The sequence below is a fragment of the Salminus brasiliensis genome, chromosome 9, assembly GCF_030463535.1.
Source record: "Salminus brasiliensis chromosome 9, fSalBra1.hap2, whole genome shotgun sequence".
Lineage (NCBI taxonomy): Eukaryota > Metazoa > Chordata > Actinopteri > Characiformes > Bryconidae > Salminus > Salminus brasiliensis.
This window is the reverse complement of record NC_132886.1, coordinates 19,717,989-19,733,763: the sequence shown is the minus strand read 5'-3', so window position 1 is coordinate 19,733,763 and position 15,775 is coordinate 19,717,989. Positions and strand designations below refer to the sequence as shown.

General features: G+C 42.0%; 1 protein-coding gene across 3 annotated transcripts; it reads left to right on the top strand.

Annotated features, from left to right (window-relative positions):
- Positions 1-595: 595 nt before the first annotated feature.
- ache (acetylcholinesterase (Yt blood group)) lies at positions 596-14,537 on the top strand. Of its 3 annotated transcripts, none has more exons than XM_072687732.1 (5): positions 596-853; positions 6,807-8,266; positions 8,455-8,647; positions 8,750-8,928; positions 10,974-14,537. In XM_072687732.1, the coding sequence occupies exons 2-5, from the start codon at positions 6,865-6,867 to the stop codon at positions 11,093-11,095; spliced, it is 1,896 nt and encodes a 631-aa protein (XP_072543833.1). In that variant the 5' UTR covers positions 596-853; positions 6,807-6,864; the 3' UTR covers positions 11,096-14,537. The 3 variants fall into 3 exon arrangements, with proteins under 3 accessions (XP_072543833.1, XP_072543835.1, XP_072543836.1); XM_072687734.1 differs by having other exon boundaries at positions 596-858; XM_072687735.1 differs by lacking the exon at positions 596-853 and adding an exon at positions 3,034-3,234.
- Positions 14,538-15,775: the final 1,238 nt, after the last annotated feature.

The window sequence follows — 15,775 nt, the reverse complement described above, 5'->3', positions numbered from 1 at the left end:
AGCTAGTGGTTTTATCTGTTGTGCCACACCAACCACCAATATGTGCTGACTGTGCTGGTCCACCAATATAACCAGCTTGTCCAAACTGGGCTACCAGCTTTACCAAACTAATCAACCAGTATGACTAGCTTGAAAAAACAAAACATGATCAAATCAGCCAGTCAATCAATGACTATGTTTTCTTTTCATTCACCTTGACAATCAAAGACCATCTGGGAACCCAAACCCAAAAAACATATGAAACCCATCAGCTGATTTTTTTCAGCATGGGTCTTGAAGACAATTTAGCAAAATATAACCCTTACATGTGTCTAATGCTGGGACCTATTTTCATGCAAAACCTGCCTAGACAGCATTTTTCTCATTCTCTTCATACTGAACAAAATAACACAAATACCACCCTACCATTAATACTGCATGCATTAATACTGCATGCATTACTGTAGTGCTGATATGATAATAGTAGTAGTGGGTTATTTGCACTCATTCGTGGTTTTCAGTAGATATGGACGCGGTCGACAGAAGCGGTTCATCTCGCGAGATTTCCTCTTTTTTTTTTTTTTTTCACGCTGTGCGCTATTTATTAGCAGCAGTCTCCCCCTATCGACACAGCGGTGCAGTACGACTCCTAGCCCATATCCGTGATCGCTCACTGTGCGGGAGAGGCGAGATCAAGCCTTACAATCTGACAGCAGCGCAGACAGCAGTTCACTCCCCCTCCTTCGCGCTACAGGCCGCCCTGCTCCGCACGGCCATAACTCCAGCTTCCTTCGCTCAAGGACGGGGAGAGGCGGGCAGAACCCAGGGGAGAGGAGCCCCCAGTCCGAGTTGGCTCGCCCGCGGGAGTCGCCAGGTACGGTCAGTGATTTCACTCAGTTGAAAGCCCCTCAGCTCCAGTTTACGTGTTTTGCAGCCCTCGTAATGAAAAGTAAACAGCGTGGAAAGAGCACCCAGAGCGTGTGTGTATGTGTCCGCGCGAGCGTGGCACGTCTTCACGCGCAGTCGCAGGTTTGTTGGTGTTTGTTGGAGCACATCTGCCTGAATTTTCCAGCCTTGTGTTTGTTCAGTGTAATGGAGCTCCATTTTGAAAAGATTACACATGCTGGTGTTTTTATTGATGACACGTTAAATGGATAGAGTATATATTATTATTATTATTATTATTATTGTTATTATTATTTGCTACACTACATGTAGATGTGCATACGGGACAGATGCAGGCCAAATAGTCCTCTATGCTATGTTGCATAATTAAATCTCAGTGCAAGTCGTGGCGTGATGAGCAGACCTGCGCGCGCCGCCGTTTAGCCGTCTGAACAACCTGTGCGCTGCTGTTCGGCTCTTAAAGAAAAGCAGCCCCTCTAAAAATAAAAGCCCCTGCCGGGTGATGGATGTGCGCGCTCTCGCTGATTTCATTATGTGGCGCGTTGGGATGGACGGCTGGAAGTGGATGTGCAGGAGGAGTGGGGAGTGAGGGGGCGACGCACGCGCACTCACGGCCCCGCGGAACCCTAAAATTAAGTCTTGTTTACCTCCAGCACCTGTCTCGCATCCTTTCCGACTCATTTGGTCCTCAACCGCTTAATTAGAAACCGCACAAGCTGCCTGACCGTGAGCTAATTAGGCAGTCCCGTAGGCAGTCCCCCACTCCGCGTTCAGATCCAGACATTAACGCGACGTGCAGAGGAGAGCGTCCGTTACTTTCCTCTGTCTAGAAAAGTGACCACCGAGGCCAAACGGCAAAAATCTCTTTCCCATCTCCTGACCCCCACCACCTTCCACCCCCCCACCGCCTTTCGAAACATCTGACTGACCCGTTATTCAATACAGTTAGCATAAGCTGTTCCGTTACCTGTAATGGGGAATCCCATGTTATTATTATTATTATTATTATTATTATTATATTGTACACACTCAACTAGTACTGTACTGTAATTGTAAAATGGCTCATTGAAGAGAAACCTTCCACCTCGGGTTTATTCACAATGGTGAAATTTTTTCAACGTTGCTACAATGTTTTCAAAATGTGATGCTGTTTACCACATTTAATAGTTACATTGCCAGATGGTATTATGAGTACTTATTAGCAACTAAGCAGCATTTAATGTGAGTTCCACACACAGCGAATGTCCTATTCAGACATGATTACATGTAGAAAGTCCTGGGGTAATTCTCGCTCTTTCTCAGGAGCTCCTTACTTTTTTACACTGTCACTGTCACATTTCAGTGTTGGAACGAGGTAGAGAGCACCAAGCGTTGGGAACCAGGGGTTGCAAAATCTACCACACAAAAAAAATATAGCGAAATATATCCGAAACCATAAGTCAACCTACATGCGTCTTAGTGTTTATATGCAATGTTGAGCACGGCAAAATAGTGGTAAATCTGAAAACTATTATTGCTTCTTTATTTATTTTCTTGCCATAAATGTAGGCCATCAAAGCAAATACATTTTAGTCCAAATCCTGGAACAATATGGTGGGCATCAAGAACCACAGTTTCAACCATTTTATGAAATAGCTTCCTGTGAGGTTGCTGCAAGAGTCATTAAGTGCTTCGGATGTCTGTTTCCTCTCATGACCGCGGCAAACGATTTGACCGGGCAAGGTTTCTTAGAATGGCACATCTTCACTCTGAATGACTTTGTTTACTAATAAACAATTTAAGTGTGCAGAAATGTTTCAGAAGGTTGGTAGACATTTTCCTTTAAAAGCTTTATTCCACTTACAGAAGTTAATTATAGGCATCCAGCTGCTCCAGACAACAACAATTACTGCTAAACATTCTGTTCTATATTCTATTCAGTCAGTCAGAGCTAAGGCCCAACACTTAAAATATCGCAGTTGTTGTGATTATGATAATAATAGCTCTCCACTGTACAGTTAGCTTCGTGACAGTCTGGCCGTTTGAGCGCAGGCTTGTTTAGCGTTGCTGAGATGGAAAACTGGAGCGATTTTTGTGGCTGGCTGTACTTGTCAGTCATAGTCCATTGTTGGGGGCTTGTAGTGGTGGTGGTAATGGGGGGGGGGTTGTTTTACGATCACATGATAACCCAGTACATGCTGTAAACGAAAATGGATGCTTGTGTGTTTTACATTTGAGTAAAATCAGGTTCAGGATTGCATGTTTTTATAGGCCAGAACACGTCGACCAAACATCTTCCATCAATCTTCAGCTTTCTAATGCTGAGAGCAGACAACCCAAATGAACCAGTTTCCCAACAATCAAACCCAGGTATGACACACCAGCCGACTGGGACTTATTGGGATTCATTTTCTCTTAACATTTCCATCAACATGGTCATCCATGTTTCCAACATTTTCCAAAGTCCATCATAAACAGTTACCCATAAACTCTCAGATGTTTGAGAGGGGGGGCAAAACATTCTAAAAGAGGCACAAAGCAGCGAGGTAAGAGTAGCAGGAGGAGGAGAGAGTGTAGGCACAGATAATACTGAGCGTGTGTGCAGATAGAAGAGAGGATGCAGTGGTCAGTATGGGCTCTTAATTACCATGGCAACTGCACTCTACGGCACACTGTAAATCACTCTGCTGAACATCGTAACCAACAGTGGTGGAAAATTTCAGTTCCATGAAAATGTAGTTCTGAGTAGTGCTGATGTTTCAAGTCAAAGTACTTGACTGGGTTACAGTGGGGTAGCTAATATATGATGGGTCCTAGTCCAGTCCAACAAAGAATAATGGGTGACCCATTAGAAAATGACCTTCACACTTAATAAGGAAGTCATTGTAATTTGCTTGTTTACTTAGTGTTGCTACATATCTGCCACAGTAGTGCTCTATGGCAGGCTATTGTGTGAAGTACATTATCATCGTTGCCGCCCGTAAGGTATGAGTGGAAAATTGTGTGAGTAGTGCAGAGAAATACTGCATAAATAATGAATAATGAATGAATGAAAGTTTTCCTTTTTTGTATTGTTGTTGACACGGTAACAATGTAAGGGACATAAGTATTCCAGTGCAGGATTTTCATGATATACAGTCAGAGGCCGGTTGGGCGAGGGGGGCGGGGGGTTGAGAGAGAAAGGTGTGGGTAAGGAAATGACAGTGCGCATGACGACATGTAATCCCAAGCTGAAAGTGAATCCCCCTGTGAACTTCATATGCGGATTCCAGGATCTAATTTGAGGCCAGGCAGCCTCACCCCCATGTCTATCCCCCACGCTCGTACCCTCCCTTAGCCCTGTTTCCGGCACGCAGCTGTTCTTTCGGATATTAATAACTCCATTGAGACACACTGACGGACACCCTGCATCCCAGTCCCTGGGGCACCGCCACAATCCCTCCGGTTTACTGTAGAGTCAGTTTCAAACCAGGCCAGGAAGTGGCTCTCCAAAAAGTGTGTAAGGTTATCTTGCGTGTTAAGGGCTGGTTTGCCCTTCACACAGTCTGCATATCAGAGGTATCCTTTGAATTATTAGTCTATTCTAACTAGCTAAGGCTTTTCTTGGGTAAATAGCAAAGCACTTTGTAAGTCGCTCTGGATAAGAGCGTCTGCTAAATGCTGTAAATGTAAATATCAAAACCTGGGGTAAATCTGGGGAATACATGTGAGTAATGTGGTAGGGATGTGTGTGTGTGTTGCTGTGTGGTGAAGAGTTTTGTGTATTGTTGCTGGTGTTACATTTCCAGAGAGTTCATGCAGTTGCTGCATCCCACATTTATATTGCTGTCTCCTGAAGTCTGCTGTCTTACCTTTATGGTAGTTGACTAACATTCTTACCAGCCTACATTTCATGTTACAGTCATGTTACACCGGTAGGAGAATGTAGAGTTAGGATTCTTGCCCAAAGAATCTTAAAGCAGCATTATGGAAGAATTGCCATTTCTTGCGCCCTGGGCTCCCCCTACAGTCAGGAAATGGAATTTGTATTTTGAGCCTCCACTAAAGGACAAGATGAGGTGTTATAAAAGCAGCATTTGAAAGTGATAGTAGAGTTATATTTAAGGACTTTACACAAATGGGACATTATGTAGTCCTTGTGAGAGTTGTCCTGCCCGCTTCACCAGAGTTGCATACTTAAGTTAGCAGCATGCCGAGCCCGGAGTAGCAATGACCAAGACACTATTCACTCTTCTACAGGTCAGTGGAGCATTGCAATGATTTTGAAGCTGTTATTTTAAGGAAAATGTTACAAAATGTTGCTTTAATAGTGTAGCATGGTGTACTTGCCCATCCAGAGAACTGAACCTTAGTCTGCCAAAGAAAAGTTGGTGGTGTTACTCACAACACTGCTACTCCATTTGCTACTTCATTAGGGCTGCACGGTATATCGTTTCAGCATTGTTACCGCAATGTGCACATGACACTTGGGCAATGTCAGATTTAAAAGTGTATATATGTTTTTTAAAAAAAAATTTATTTTGCTGTTTCATACAAACTCCAAAATAAATGCGTAGAGTACATTATTATTATCATGACATTGGATCATTGACTTTTGGTCCAAAATGTTTTCCTTTATTTTTTCTTCTTCCTAATATCATGCAATACTCTACTATTCTGCCCATACAGTATTGACCAATGTTGTTTATATTATATTATGTATTATATTATGTTGTAATAGATTGTAGCAGATAATAATTATATTATATTCTTATTTATGTATTTATTTATTTATTTATTTATTATACAGTCAAGGATGTTGCTGGCATATCCATTATTCAGTCTTTTCTCTGCTTAGTAATTCAGCCTGGGTGAATTTTGTGCTACACCATGCTGCTTTTGAAGAGGAGTGGGGAGTGAAAAATAGAATAGGTAGTAAAAAGGATATTGCTGTGACACTGTAGTTCACCCCTTACAGTTTACATCTGTGCAGGCTTTTGAACTTCCTCTTAGATCTTTTACTAATTCTGTGCAAAAAGTGTTTTGAAGGGATCCACATATCCAAATGGGCATTTTAGTGTTTTTTATGTACATTGCATATAACAGACATTTTTTCATGTTACTGAAATGTGACATTGCCCGAGGCCCATCTTTTGGTATGTTCCTGGTGGAAACTAAGCCTTTCATGTCTAAGGGAGGAGCCAATAAAGTAGTATGCATAGTTCTGTCACAGCTAACTATACTATCACAGAACCTCACACAGGCAAAGGGGGTTAAGGAACAGAAATAGCCCCCTTTTGCCTCACACACAGCTGCAGTAGAAGTCATGCACCATCTTCCCAAGCATGCCTCCAGAACTAATCTGGTCAGCATGGCAACCACACAACATGTAAAACAAAAACAACAACCTCACAGGTGTGTGTGGGTGTTAAGACTTGCCCAACATTTAATGTGGGTTGTTGCCATTATATCGTTCAGGACTTTCCACCCAGTGTCAGCTATTAGACGCCTTATTTAGAGGCTTTGGGTATTTCACCATTTACCATCAAAATCTTAATTTTTTAATTTTCTGTCCCTCTTCAATTGCAAAAACACTTCAAGTTTTCAGGCAAATGTTGCAGACTGGTTCCTCCAGGTTTGCTGACTCTCTTTTTTTATTTGGAACAGATCCAGAATGCTGTAAAATAAATTGTAGCAGTAACATTATCTTTGGTAACCCTGTGGCTGCTGCTGCTCATTTTGTTTCCCCCCTCTTTCTATTAGATTATTAGATTATCAGTGAGCACCACCAGTTAGTGAGACCCATTCTTATAAAATGTAAATAGACAAAGTGTTTATTTTCCAGTTTAGATATATACAGAAGAGAAGTACAACCTAATTTAGAAAAACAGAAAAAACATTACTATTATACCACCCAGTCTTCCATGCCAGTCTTTTTATTCAAATGGTTTTTTTTTGTACAGATTCTGAGCTGAGCCTGCAAACACCTTCAAGCGTCACACTCCTCAAACCGAAGACAACATGAAGATTTCAAGTGTCTTCCTTCTCCCCATTATTCTCATTTTGTTCTATGTCCACCGTTACGCTGCCCAGAGTGATTCTGAGCTTACAGTAACAACCACCTTAGGCCGTGTCCAGGGTAAGCGCATTACTGTTCCAGACCGAAGCCATGTGATCGCCTTCCTGGGTATTCCATTTGCAGAACCTCCAGTGGGAAGAAAGCGTTTTAAGCCAGCTGAGCCCAAAAGGCCCTGGAATGATGTGTTTGAGGCCAAAGAGTATCCCAATGCTTGCTTCCAGTCCGTGGACACTTTGTATCCTGGCTTTCATGGCACTGAAATGTGGAACCCCAACAGAAATATGAGCGAGGACTGCCTTTACCTAAATGTCTGGGTTCCTTCTTCCCCTCGACCACACAACCTCACTGTTATGGTCTGGATATACGGCGGCGGCTTCTACAGTGGCTCCTCCTCCTTGGACGTTTACGACGGACGCTATCTAGCTCATTCAGAGAAGGTGGTGGTGGTCTCTATGAACTATAGGGTGGGTGCTTTTGGGTTCCTCGCCTTTAATGGCTCTTCTGAGGCTCCAGGAAATGTGGGTCTGCTGGACCAAAGATTGGCACTCCAGTGGGTTCAGGACAACATTCAGTTCTTTGGAGGCAACCCCAGGCAGGTGACTATTTTTGGAGAAAGTGCAGGCGGGGCCTCGGTTGGCATGCATCTTCTGTCCCCAGAAAGTCGCCCAAAATTTACCCGTGCCATCTTGCAGAGTGGTGTGCCAAATTGCCCATGGGCCACAGTTAACTTTGATGAGGCTCGTAGGAGAGCCACCAAACTGGCCAAGCTGCTGGGCTGCCCTGATGGAAATGACACCGAGCTGATTGCCTGCCTGAGGAACAAGGAACCTTTGGACCTCATTGACAAAGAATTCCAGGTACTTCCTTTCAGCAGCCTTTTCCGCTTTTCCTTTGTGCCCGTCGTGGATGGTGTGGTGCTCCCTGACAGTCCTGATGCAATGCTTAGTGCAGGCAACTTCAAGGATACTCAAATCCTTTTGGGTGTGAACCAGAATGAAGGGTCATATTTCTTGATTTATGGTGCACCAGGTTTCAGTAAGGACAATGAAAGCCTGATCTCAAGGGAGCAGTTTCTGGAAGGCGTGAAGATGAGCGTTCCTCACGCAAACGAGATTGGATTGGAGGCGGTTGTCCTTCAGTACACAGACTGGATGGATGAGGAAAACCCTCTGAAAAACCGTGAGGCCATGGATGACATTGTGGGAGACCACAATGTAATATGCCCTCTGCAGCACTTTGCAAAAGTCTATGCCCAGCACAGTGCACACCATGCCCATGCAGGAGCAGTGAACCAAGGGAATCTAGGCTTTGGCAATTCAGCAAGCAACAGTGGCAATTCACAAGGTGAGAGGATTAGCAAGAGCAGCAGTGAAATGTGATTTGCAACATAGACGTTTGAGTTTGTCCTGTTCTAGATTCTTCTTCCACCTACTTTGGAAAAGTAAAGTATGAGTCAAAATATAACTAGAGATTTGGTCCCTTCATTTGACATGTACCTGATTCTAACCCAACACAACGATTTCTTTTCTCAGGTTCGGTTTATCTCTACTTGTTTGACCATCGAGCTTCCAATCTGGCCTGGCCTGAATGGATGGGTGTGATCCATGGCTATGAGATTGAGTTTATATTTGGCCTGCCTTTAGAGAAGAGGCTCAGCTACACCGCTGAAGAGGAAAGACTTAGCCGACGTATGATGAAATACTGGGCTAACTTTGCTCGAACTGGGTAAGAGAGGCAGAGATTGGACTAGTAAGTGGGGTTGAGTTAAAAAAAAAAAAATCACACCACTATTTTATTTTATTTATTTATTTATTTTTGTATTTGCAGGAACCCCAATATTAATGCTGACGGATCAATAGACAGCAGGAAGCGGTGGCCTGTCTTCACAGCTAACGAACAGAAGCATGTGACCCTAAACACAGATCCACAGAAGGTTCTCAAAGGCCTGAAAACACAGCTCTGTGCCCTATGGAACCGATTTCTGCCTAGATTACTCAACATTACTGGTAACAACAACTTTACAATGTCCTTGTATATTGTATGGTTAATTTTTTCCCATTAAGCTTTTACTATTTGAGAATCTGCAATTTGCACTCTTTTCCAGTGTCCTACATTATGAAACTGTGACTAGGCAAAATCATTGCATCTTACCATATTGATACTCATGTCAAAGCATGCAGATGAACCCTGGGCATCTAATTTGGTGGTAATTTTGTAAGTTTGATGGTAATTTGAGAGCAAAACAGATAATTGAGGAATTGCTAAATGTTGTCCATGAATAGCCCAAGAACATAGGGCAGTGGGTTAGGTGTTTCAGATATGTTACTAATATTTACACCTGTTTATGCAAATTAGACAGAGTAAAATTTAGAGGATTACATCATGCAAAACCCTTTGAGGTTTGAGGCTTTGCTCAGATCCACAAGTAACATTTTTATGTTGAACTAAGCTCAACATTTACATGTACCTTAATTTACCATTCGTTTACAGTTGTTCTTATGCATGTGAATGTGTTTTGGCTGCGTGAGGTTGGTATGGGCAGTGTAGTAAACTGCTTGGGATCCTTGGGGAACATACAGTACTAACTGTAAAGTAAATAAGCCATTTGACTCCATGAGGAAATGCCTTGTCACTGGATGTGTATCCTAAAACTAAACAAACTCCCATTGCCAACTTGCATAATTATACTGGACATGAACCAGAACATAAAGCAGCTAATGCCCTGCTTTCCAAAGGGTTGAAGCTGTCTGGCCACAGTGACCCAAACTCGTAAACTGTGAATCCCCAGAGAAGGTCTTTGCTCTGATGAATGGGTGGAGCTTGAAAATGCTGTTGCTGCTGAGTAATTTGTTTAATGGATTACTTGGACTTGTGTTTACATCTGAAATCCCTCTGCACAGATCTTCTTGTTCACAGTTCTTTTAGAATAACTTGGTGGTTCCTTTCATGACTCTCATATTTAGCAAGATTAAATAGAATTTTATTTGGAATCATAAAATAAGTGATGACAAATAGACAACTTTATATTTATTAAATATTTTATTGACAACTTTCTTTAACCCCCCCCCTTTTTTCCAATTGTGTGTTGGGCTGCAACAAACAACTATTTTGATAGTCTATTAATGTATCAATTATTGAAACAAGTAATTGATTATTCGAATTGCTCATCTTTTAAATTTAGCTTGAGGTTGTTTTATGTATTTGCCAACTAAGAATGAAGACAATAAAGATGAATAACAAAATTTAAAATTCTGTTTTAATTAACTTCTAATTTAAAGCAAAGAAGCAGCAATAAAATATAGCGAAGATAAATCAGTTGTCCCATGCTTGACCATGATTTTTCAGATCAGCAAAAAAAGACAAGAAGACAGTAATTTTACCTTTCAGTTTAAAAGTGTTTTCTGTTTCTTATTCGTTTGACTCAGTGACTTTAATTTTGACACGGTCTGGCCGGAGCCACAGTATCATTGACCCACCTCCGCTCATTACCAGAAAGCTGATTGGCTGTTTTGTTGACGGGCGGGTCTTTATCCGTATACAGACACCAAGTTGAGCGTTACAAGAAGCCCCAGTCCTATTCAACCAGTGACCGGTCTCTTCATTTATAACGTGTCTGGGTTGGTCCATTATTTTTATTTTGTTTATTTATTTATTTTTTTAACATTCAGTCCGTGTCCATTTGAGGCTCCCAGGCCTGACATTAATAGAAATCTGCTCTCCACTCACACAGCAGTGCTACTGGTTTTATCCACACTGCTGCTCAGTCGCTGCAGCTCTGCGCCCCGGTTAAGGGGATTAATACTGTAAAAAGTAACCGCAGCAGCAAACCTGTATTCCACAGATCAGTAGTAAGCTAAACTTTGGCTTAACTTCACGTGCGCCCTGAACCGCTCCGCGAGAAACGCGTTATGACGTCACCAGCTCCTCGACTATTGAATTAGTTGCCAACTATTTTGGTCGTGGAGTTTAGTCGCTGCACCTCATATAGCTAGCTAAATAAAATCAAATGGGGAAAAAAACATTCTGTGTATTTCTCTTTCTGTCCACCCAGACAACATCGACGACGCCGAGCGACAGTGGAAGGCTGAGTTTCATCGCTGGAGCTCCTACATGATGCACTGGAAGAGCCAGTTCGATCACTACAGCAAGCAGGAGCGTTGTACAGACCTCTAAGCAGCCCTACAGAGAGTGTGAGGGAGAGAAAGATTGCAAGGAAGGAAAATGAGAGGAAGAGCGATGACCATATTACTCCCTAGTCTCTGGAGCTCCATGACCGAAGGTTAAAGGTTCTCTGGGTTACAGTAGATTCTTGATCGGTGCCTAAGATTGGATTTGTGATTTATTACAGCTAAATACACTGTGGAGTTGTCTTGTCCTTCACCTGTAAAACCTAGGCTATACGTGTCATTTTAATATTATTATTATATTGTTTTATTTGTTGTAAAGAGTTAATGGTTGAAAAAGAGATTATTGCGGTAAGAGATTATAGAGCGTTATGGTCATCAAAAAGGAAGTAGGAGAGAAAATGTGGAAGGTGCGATATTACCTCTGATAACTAGTGTAAGTGTGAATGTGCGTGTGTCAGAGAGAGAGACAGAGTGTGTGTGTGTGTGTGTGTGTATGTGTGTATGTGTGTGTTGTGTATCAGTACAACTGATTCTTGGAAACCCTCATTCACTCTGGTCCTCAGGATCCCACATTTCCCTTTTTTACTTAAGGATTTCCTTTGATCTGTTCTAGTTGGCTTAATTTATGATGGCTGCTTGACCATTGACGTATTTATCAGTGTGTTTCTCCTGTGTCTGCCTTCCCCACTGTCCTTCAGTCCTGCTATACGCTTCGGTACTCTTATCGTCACGTGCAGTCGTCTGCTGTGTCTCTGTGGGTCCAACTCAACACTTTGATATCACATATAGGAATCATGAGCCATTTCAGTCCGTGGTCTGTGCGTTAGCTATATACTGCACCAGTGAGTGTTTGTCGTGGTGTGCTGGCGCGCGAGTGCGCGTGGCCAGTGATTTCGGTGTACTTTCGCCGGTATGTAAACATGTAGAATCATCTTGATTGCTGTAAACATTGCATGAACATTGGTGCTCCAGCATGATCCTCCACTAGTTCTGTGTGTTTGAGCATGTGCTAGGTTCCACGAGTGACTATAGTGAGTGTATGTTTGCAGGAGCTTACATACACCCCTATTTGGTACCTTAAAGGGTCAGTATTCACCTACATGTATTGTCTATATGTAGCACACCACTCGTGAATGTCACCTCTACGTTCATTATATTCGCCCGGGCATTTTGTGTGCGTGTGTGTGTGTGTGTGTGTGTGTGTGTGTGTGTGTGTGTCCTAAAGAGAAAAGAGCTGCGTGAGTACTGTGTGATGTCTGTGTGCCAAAGAGTCAATACCCCTAAACCCCCCACCCCACTCCAGTGGGAAAGAATTTTCATTACGGTAATGGAAGGAGTGTAATTTAGTTAGTGCTTGTTTGAAATGACAGCCTGCTGTGTCAGCCATCTTAACTCCAGCCCCACCATCAGTCACTTGATGCAGTGGGTGGGTGGATGATGAAGGAAAACGGAGAGAGTGTTCTGGAGGGAGTGTTCAGAGAAAGAAAGATGAATTTGCAAGAGCCACCACTGCTGCACTCTTTTAAAAAGAAAGTAAGAAATAAAAATGAACGGTGCCAAATTGTGTTGCCACCGAAGCAATGTCACAGAATGATGTCCTATAAGAACCACTATTTTGTACCAAAAGAACCTTTTAGTTCAGTTAACAGCAAATAAAAAAAGGTTCATTGAAAGGTTCTTTAGAGAACCAAATGTGGCGTTTCCATGGCGACTGCTGCAGATAATCCTTTTGGCACCTTCATTTAAAAGCGTTTGTTCTGTATTTATTACATTTCAGCATGTCTTTGTTTTTTCGAGTACTTTTGTTGCATGCTTGCATCAATTATTGAACTGAGGTCTGCATTTCAAACCACTTACACTCTTAGAAATAAAGGTACCGCAAAGGGTTCTTTGAGCAGTGCCATAGAGGAACCATTTGTGTCAGAGATCTGAGTGAAGAACTTTTTGTGTGGGTGTAGAGGTTCTTCACACTCCCATCCCTGTTACGAAAATGGTTCTTAATGGTACCAGAAATGCTTCTTTATGCACCCAAAAATAGTTCTACTATGGCATTGCTCAAAGAACCCTTTCTAGGGCCTTGATTTTTGAGTGTACTGTCAAATTAGTACACCACCAACAGTGGCAGTACTCGATTGGACATAGTACAGTAGTATGCGGATTGAGACGCAGCCTAGAGCTCTGTGTACATTGTTTTAGTTTGCTGGAATCAGGTTACGTGTTTTAATGATTGTGTACTGTATTTATTACTGTATTTCAGGACTGCTTTTGGGACAGATGTTATTTTGTGATCATTCGAATGTACTTTATTTTTTTGTCTGCATTATATAAGCTTTCTTTCCTGTCCATGTCTACATTTCCCTCTGTTTATCCATTATACAGTGTGGTTGTTTGCATTTATCTCCGTGAGTCACACCACTGATTTACCCACAAATTATTTATTTATACTATACCTTGGTTAACACTGTGGAAGAGATGTGTGGAAGGTCAGGCCGTGCAGTGATGAGGACAGCGGGTCCTCCCTCCCAGGAGCATTGCGGTTGGCTGTCCTCAGACATATAACCTCAATATGCTTGGAGTAGTGTACTTTAGCTTTAAACGATGTAATTACACATGAAAAGAAAACTAACAGTAAAGGTACTGTCTTAAATTATTTAGGTAGAAATATTTGAGTAGAAGAGATAAGTGAAATAACTGCATGTGTCTACAGTGTGGCTGTGTGCGCGTTTCTCTGTGGGTTTGAATAACAGCTGCTCTAGTGCCCCTCGCTCAACGAGAGGGCGTTCTTATCTCCTCCGTCCAATGAAAACTCCTGTGCATGCCCTAAAGCCCCCCCCCCCCTCTTCTGTATTCTGTACTCAATAAAATGACTGTTATCCCTTGTATTCATATGCCAGTGCTGATGTCTATTAAAGTAAGAAATTTATATTAAATTATTAACAGTATTAATAGCCCTGAGATTGATGTTAGCAATAAGAGGACATTACTTGCGATGGATGGAATATATGTGATAATCGAATGTGTCAATGTTTATTTCATGACAATAGAGAGATTGGTCATAATGATGATGGTGAAGATTACATTCAGGATGATGGCATTGGGAATTGTCACTGATTACGCATATCTGGACAAAGCAATAGAGGGCATTTTTATTGGTATTATTTCTTACAGTGGCGTGTGTTTGTGTGTGTATATATAGTATCCTGCCTAATGATGTACGATCATAGGGACTAAAGGGAACATCTATCCTCAGATAAATATTTAAGATTCTGTCCCCTTTCAAAATTGGCAGGTATTATGACGGGTTGTCCGTTTGTTTGTCAGCACCTCTCACTCCCACTATTCTTTCCAGTCCAGTTATTGCCCACTGTGCCAAACTTGTGTGGTGACAGCACTGTGCGACTCCTCTGCATGGTATATTTCTGCCCTCTCAGGGCGCTGTATCTGAAGTCCTCCAACAAAACCTCATTAAACAGACTGAAATAAACTGATTTATGAGCCCTTGTGTCTTCTTTACCTGCACATACCTTGAAATCAAGCGATCTAAGGCAAGGGTTCTTTAGAGTGATTAAAAGCCATTATGGAAGAGCCATTTCCGTCCACCCACCTCCTTATCCGCTTCTTCTCGTTCAGGGTTGCGGTGGGTCCAGAGCCTAGCTGGAATCAGTGGGTGCAAGGAAGGAATATTCTTGGACAGAGTGCCACACCCACCCATTGTGAAAACAAAAAACACATTTGAACCCATTAACAACCTTTTGCTGAATGGTTCTTTAACAATTTTGGGACAAGATATGTGAGAGCATTTTTAGATTTACAGAATCTCCACATGATAAGTTCTTATTCCAAGGACTTAGAGCCACACATCCAGGCCAATACTCTTTTCTGGACTTTTAGTTTTAAGTTTGCAGATGTGGAAATCTGACAAAACAAAAGAAATTTCAATCTGAAATGAAATCAGAGCACAGTAAAGCTTTTCTAATTGTTTACTGGGGCCTACTTTCAAAAATTTGCCTCGTCAGCAGGACTAGCCTGCAGTGGGAGGCAGGTCCAGATCTACATTACACAGCATGTTGATGAAATTTGACGGGCCTATATCGTGATGTGTCTGGTTTGCTTCAGCAGATGAGGAAAGGGCTAATGTTTCCCCAGTCTCGGCACAGTGCACTGATGAGCCTGTATAAGTCCTCTGCATGTTCTTAAGAAGGACAAACACAAATATGCATAGTTTTGTCCCAAGAGGATCACTTATGATGATTAAGTCAATCAATTTTTTATGAACTAAAGAGAACTGGTGTTAATTCAACTGTCTGTTTTTGTTACTGTGGATTTAAGGCTTATATATCACTGCTGAATTGCACTGTAAAAACCTCATACCTTCAAAATGGCATAAATTATTAGTAAGTCATTTTGAAGCACTTCTATTAGTCCATTTATCCTTTAGTGATCTTTCTGTAAGGATTGCATTGTGTTAAACAGTGAAGAACAGCGAAAAGTAGAAAGAACAGGGTTTTTGTTTGCTTTTTTGCACAAGAGCGATGATATGGAAATGATCTGTGTTCTGATTGACTGTGCCTCATTCAAAAAGCAGTCCAGGTTGAAACACTCCTTATAACGTCAGTGAAACTTGGCAGGGCTAAACTGCTGTAGGCTGACCATGCAGAAACCGTACATGCAGATTTGGCATCACACAAACTATGCAGCTTCATTTCCATATACAGTCAGGCCTATA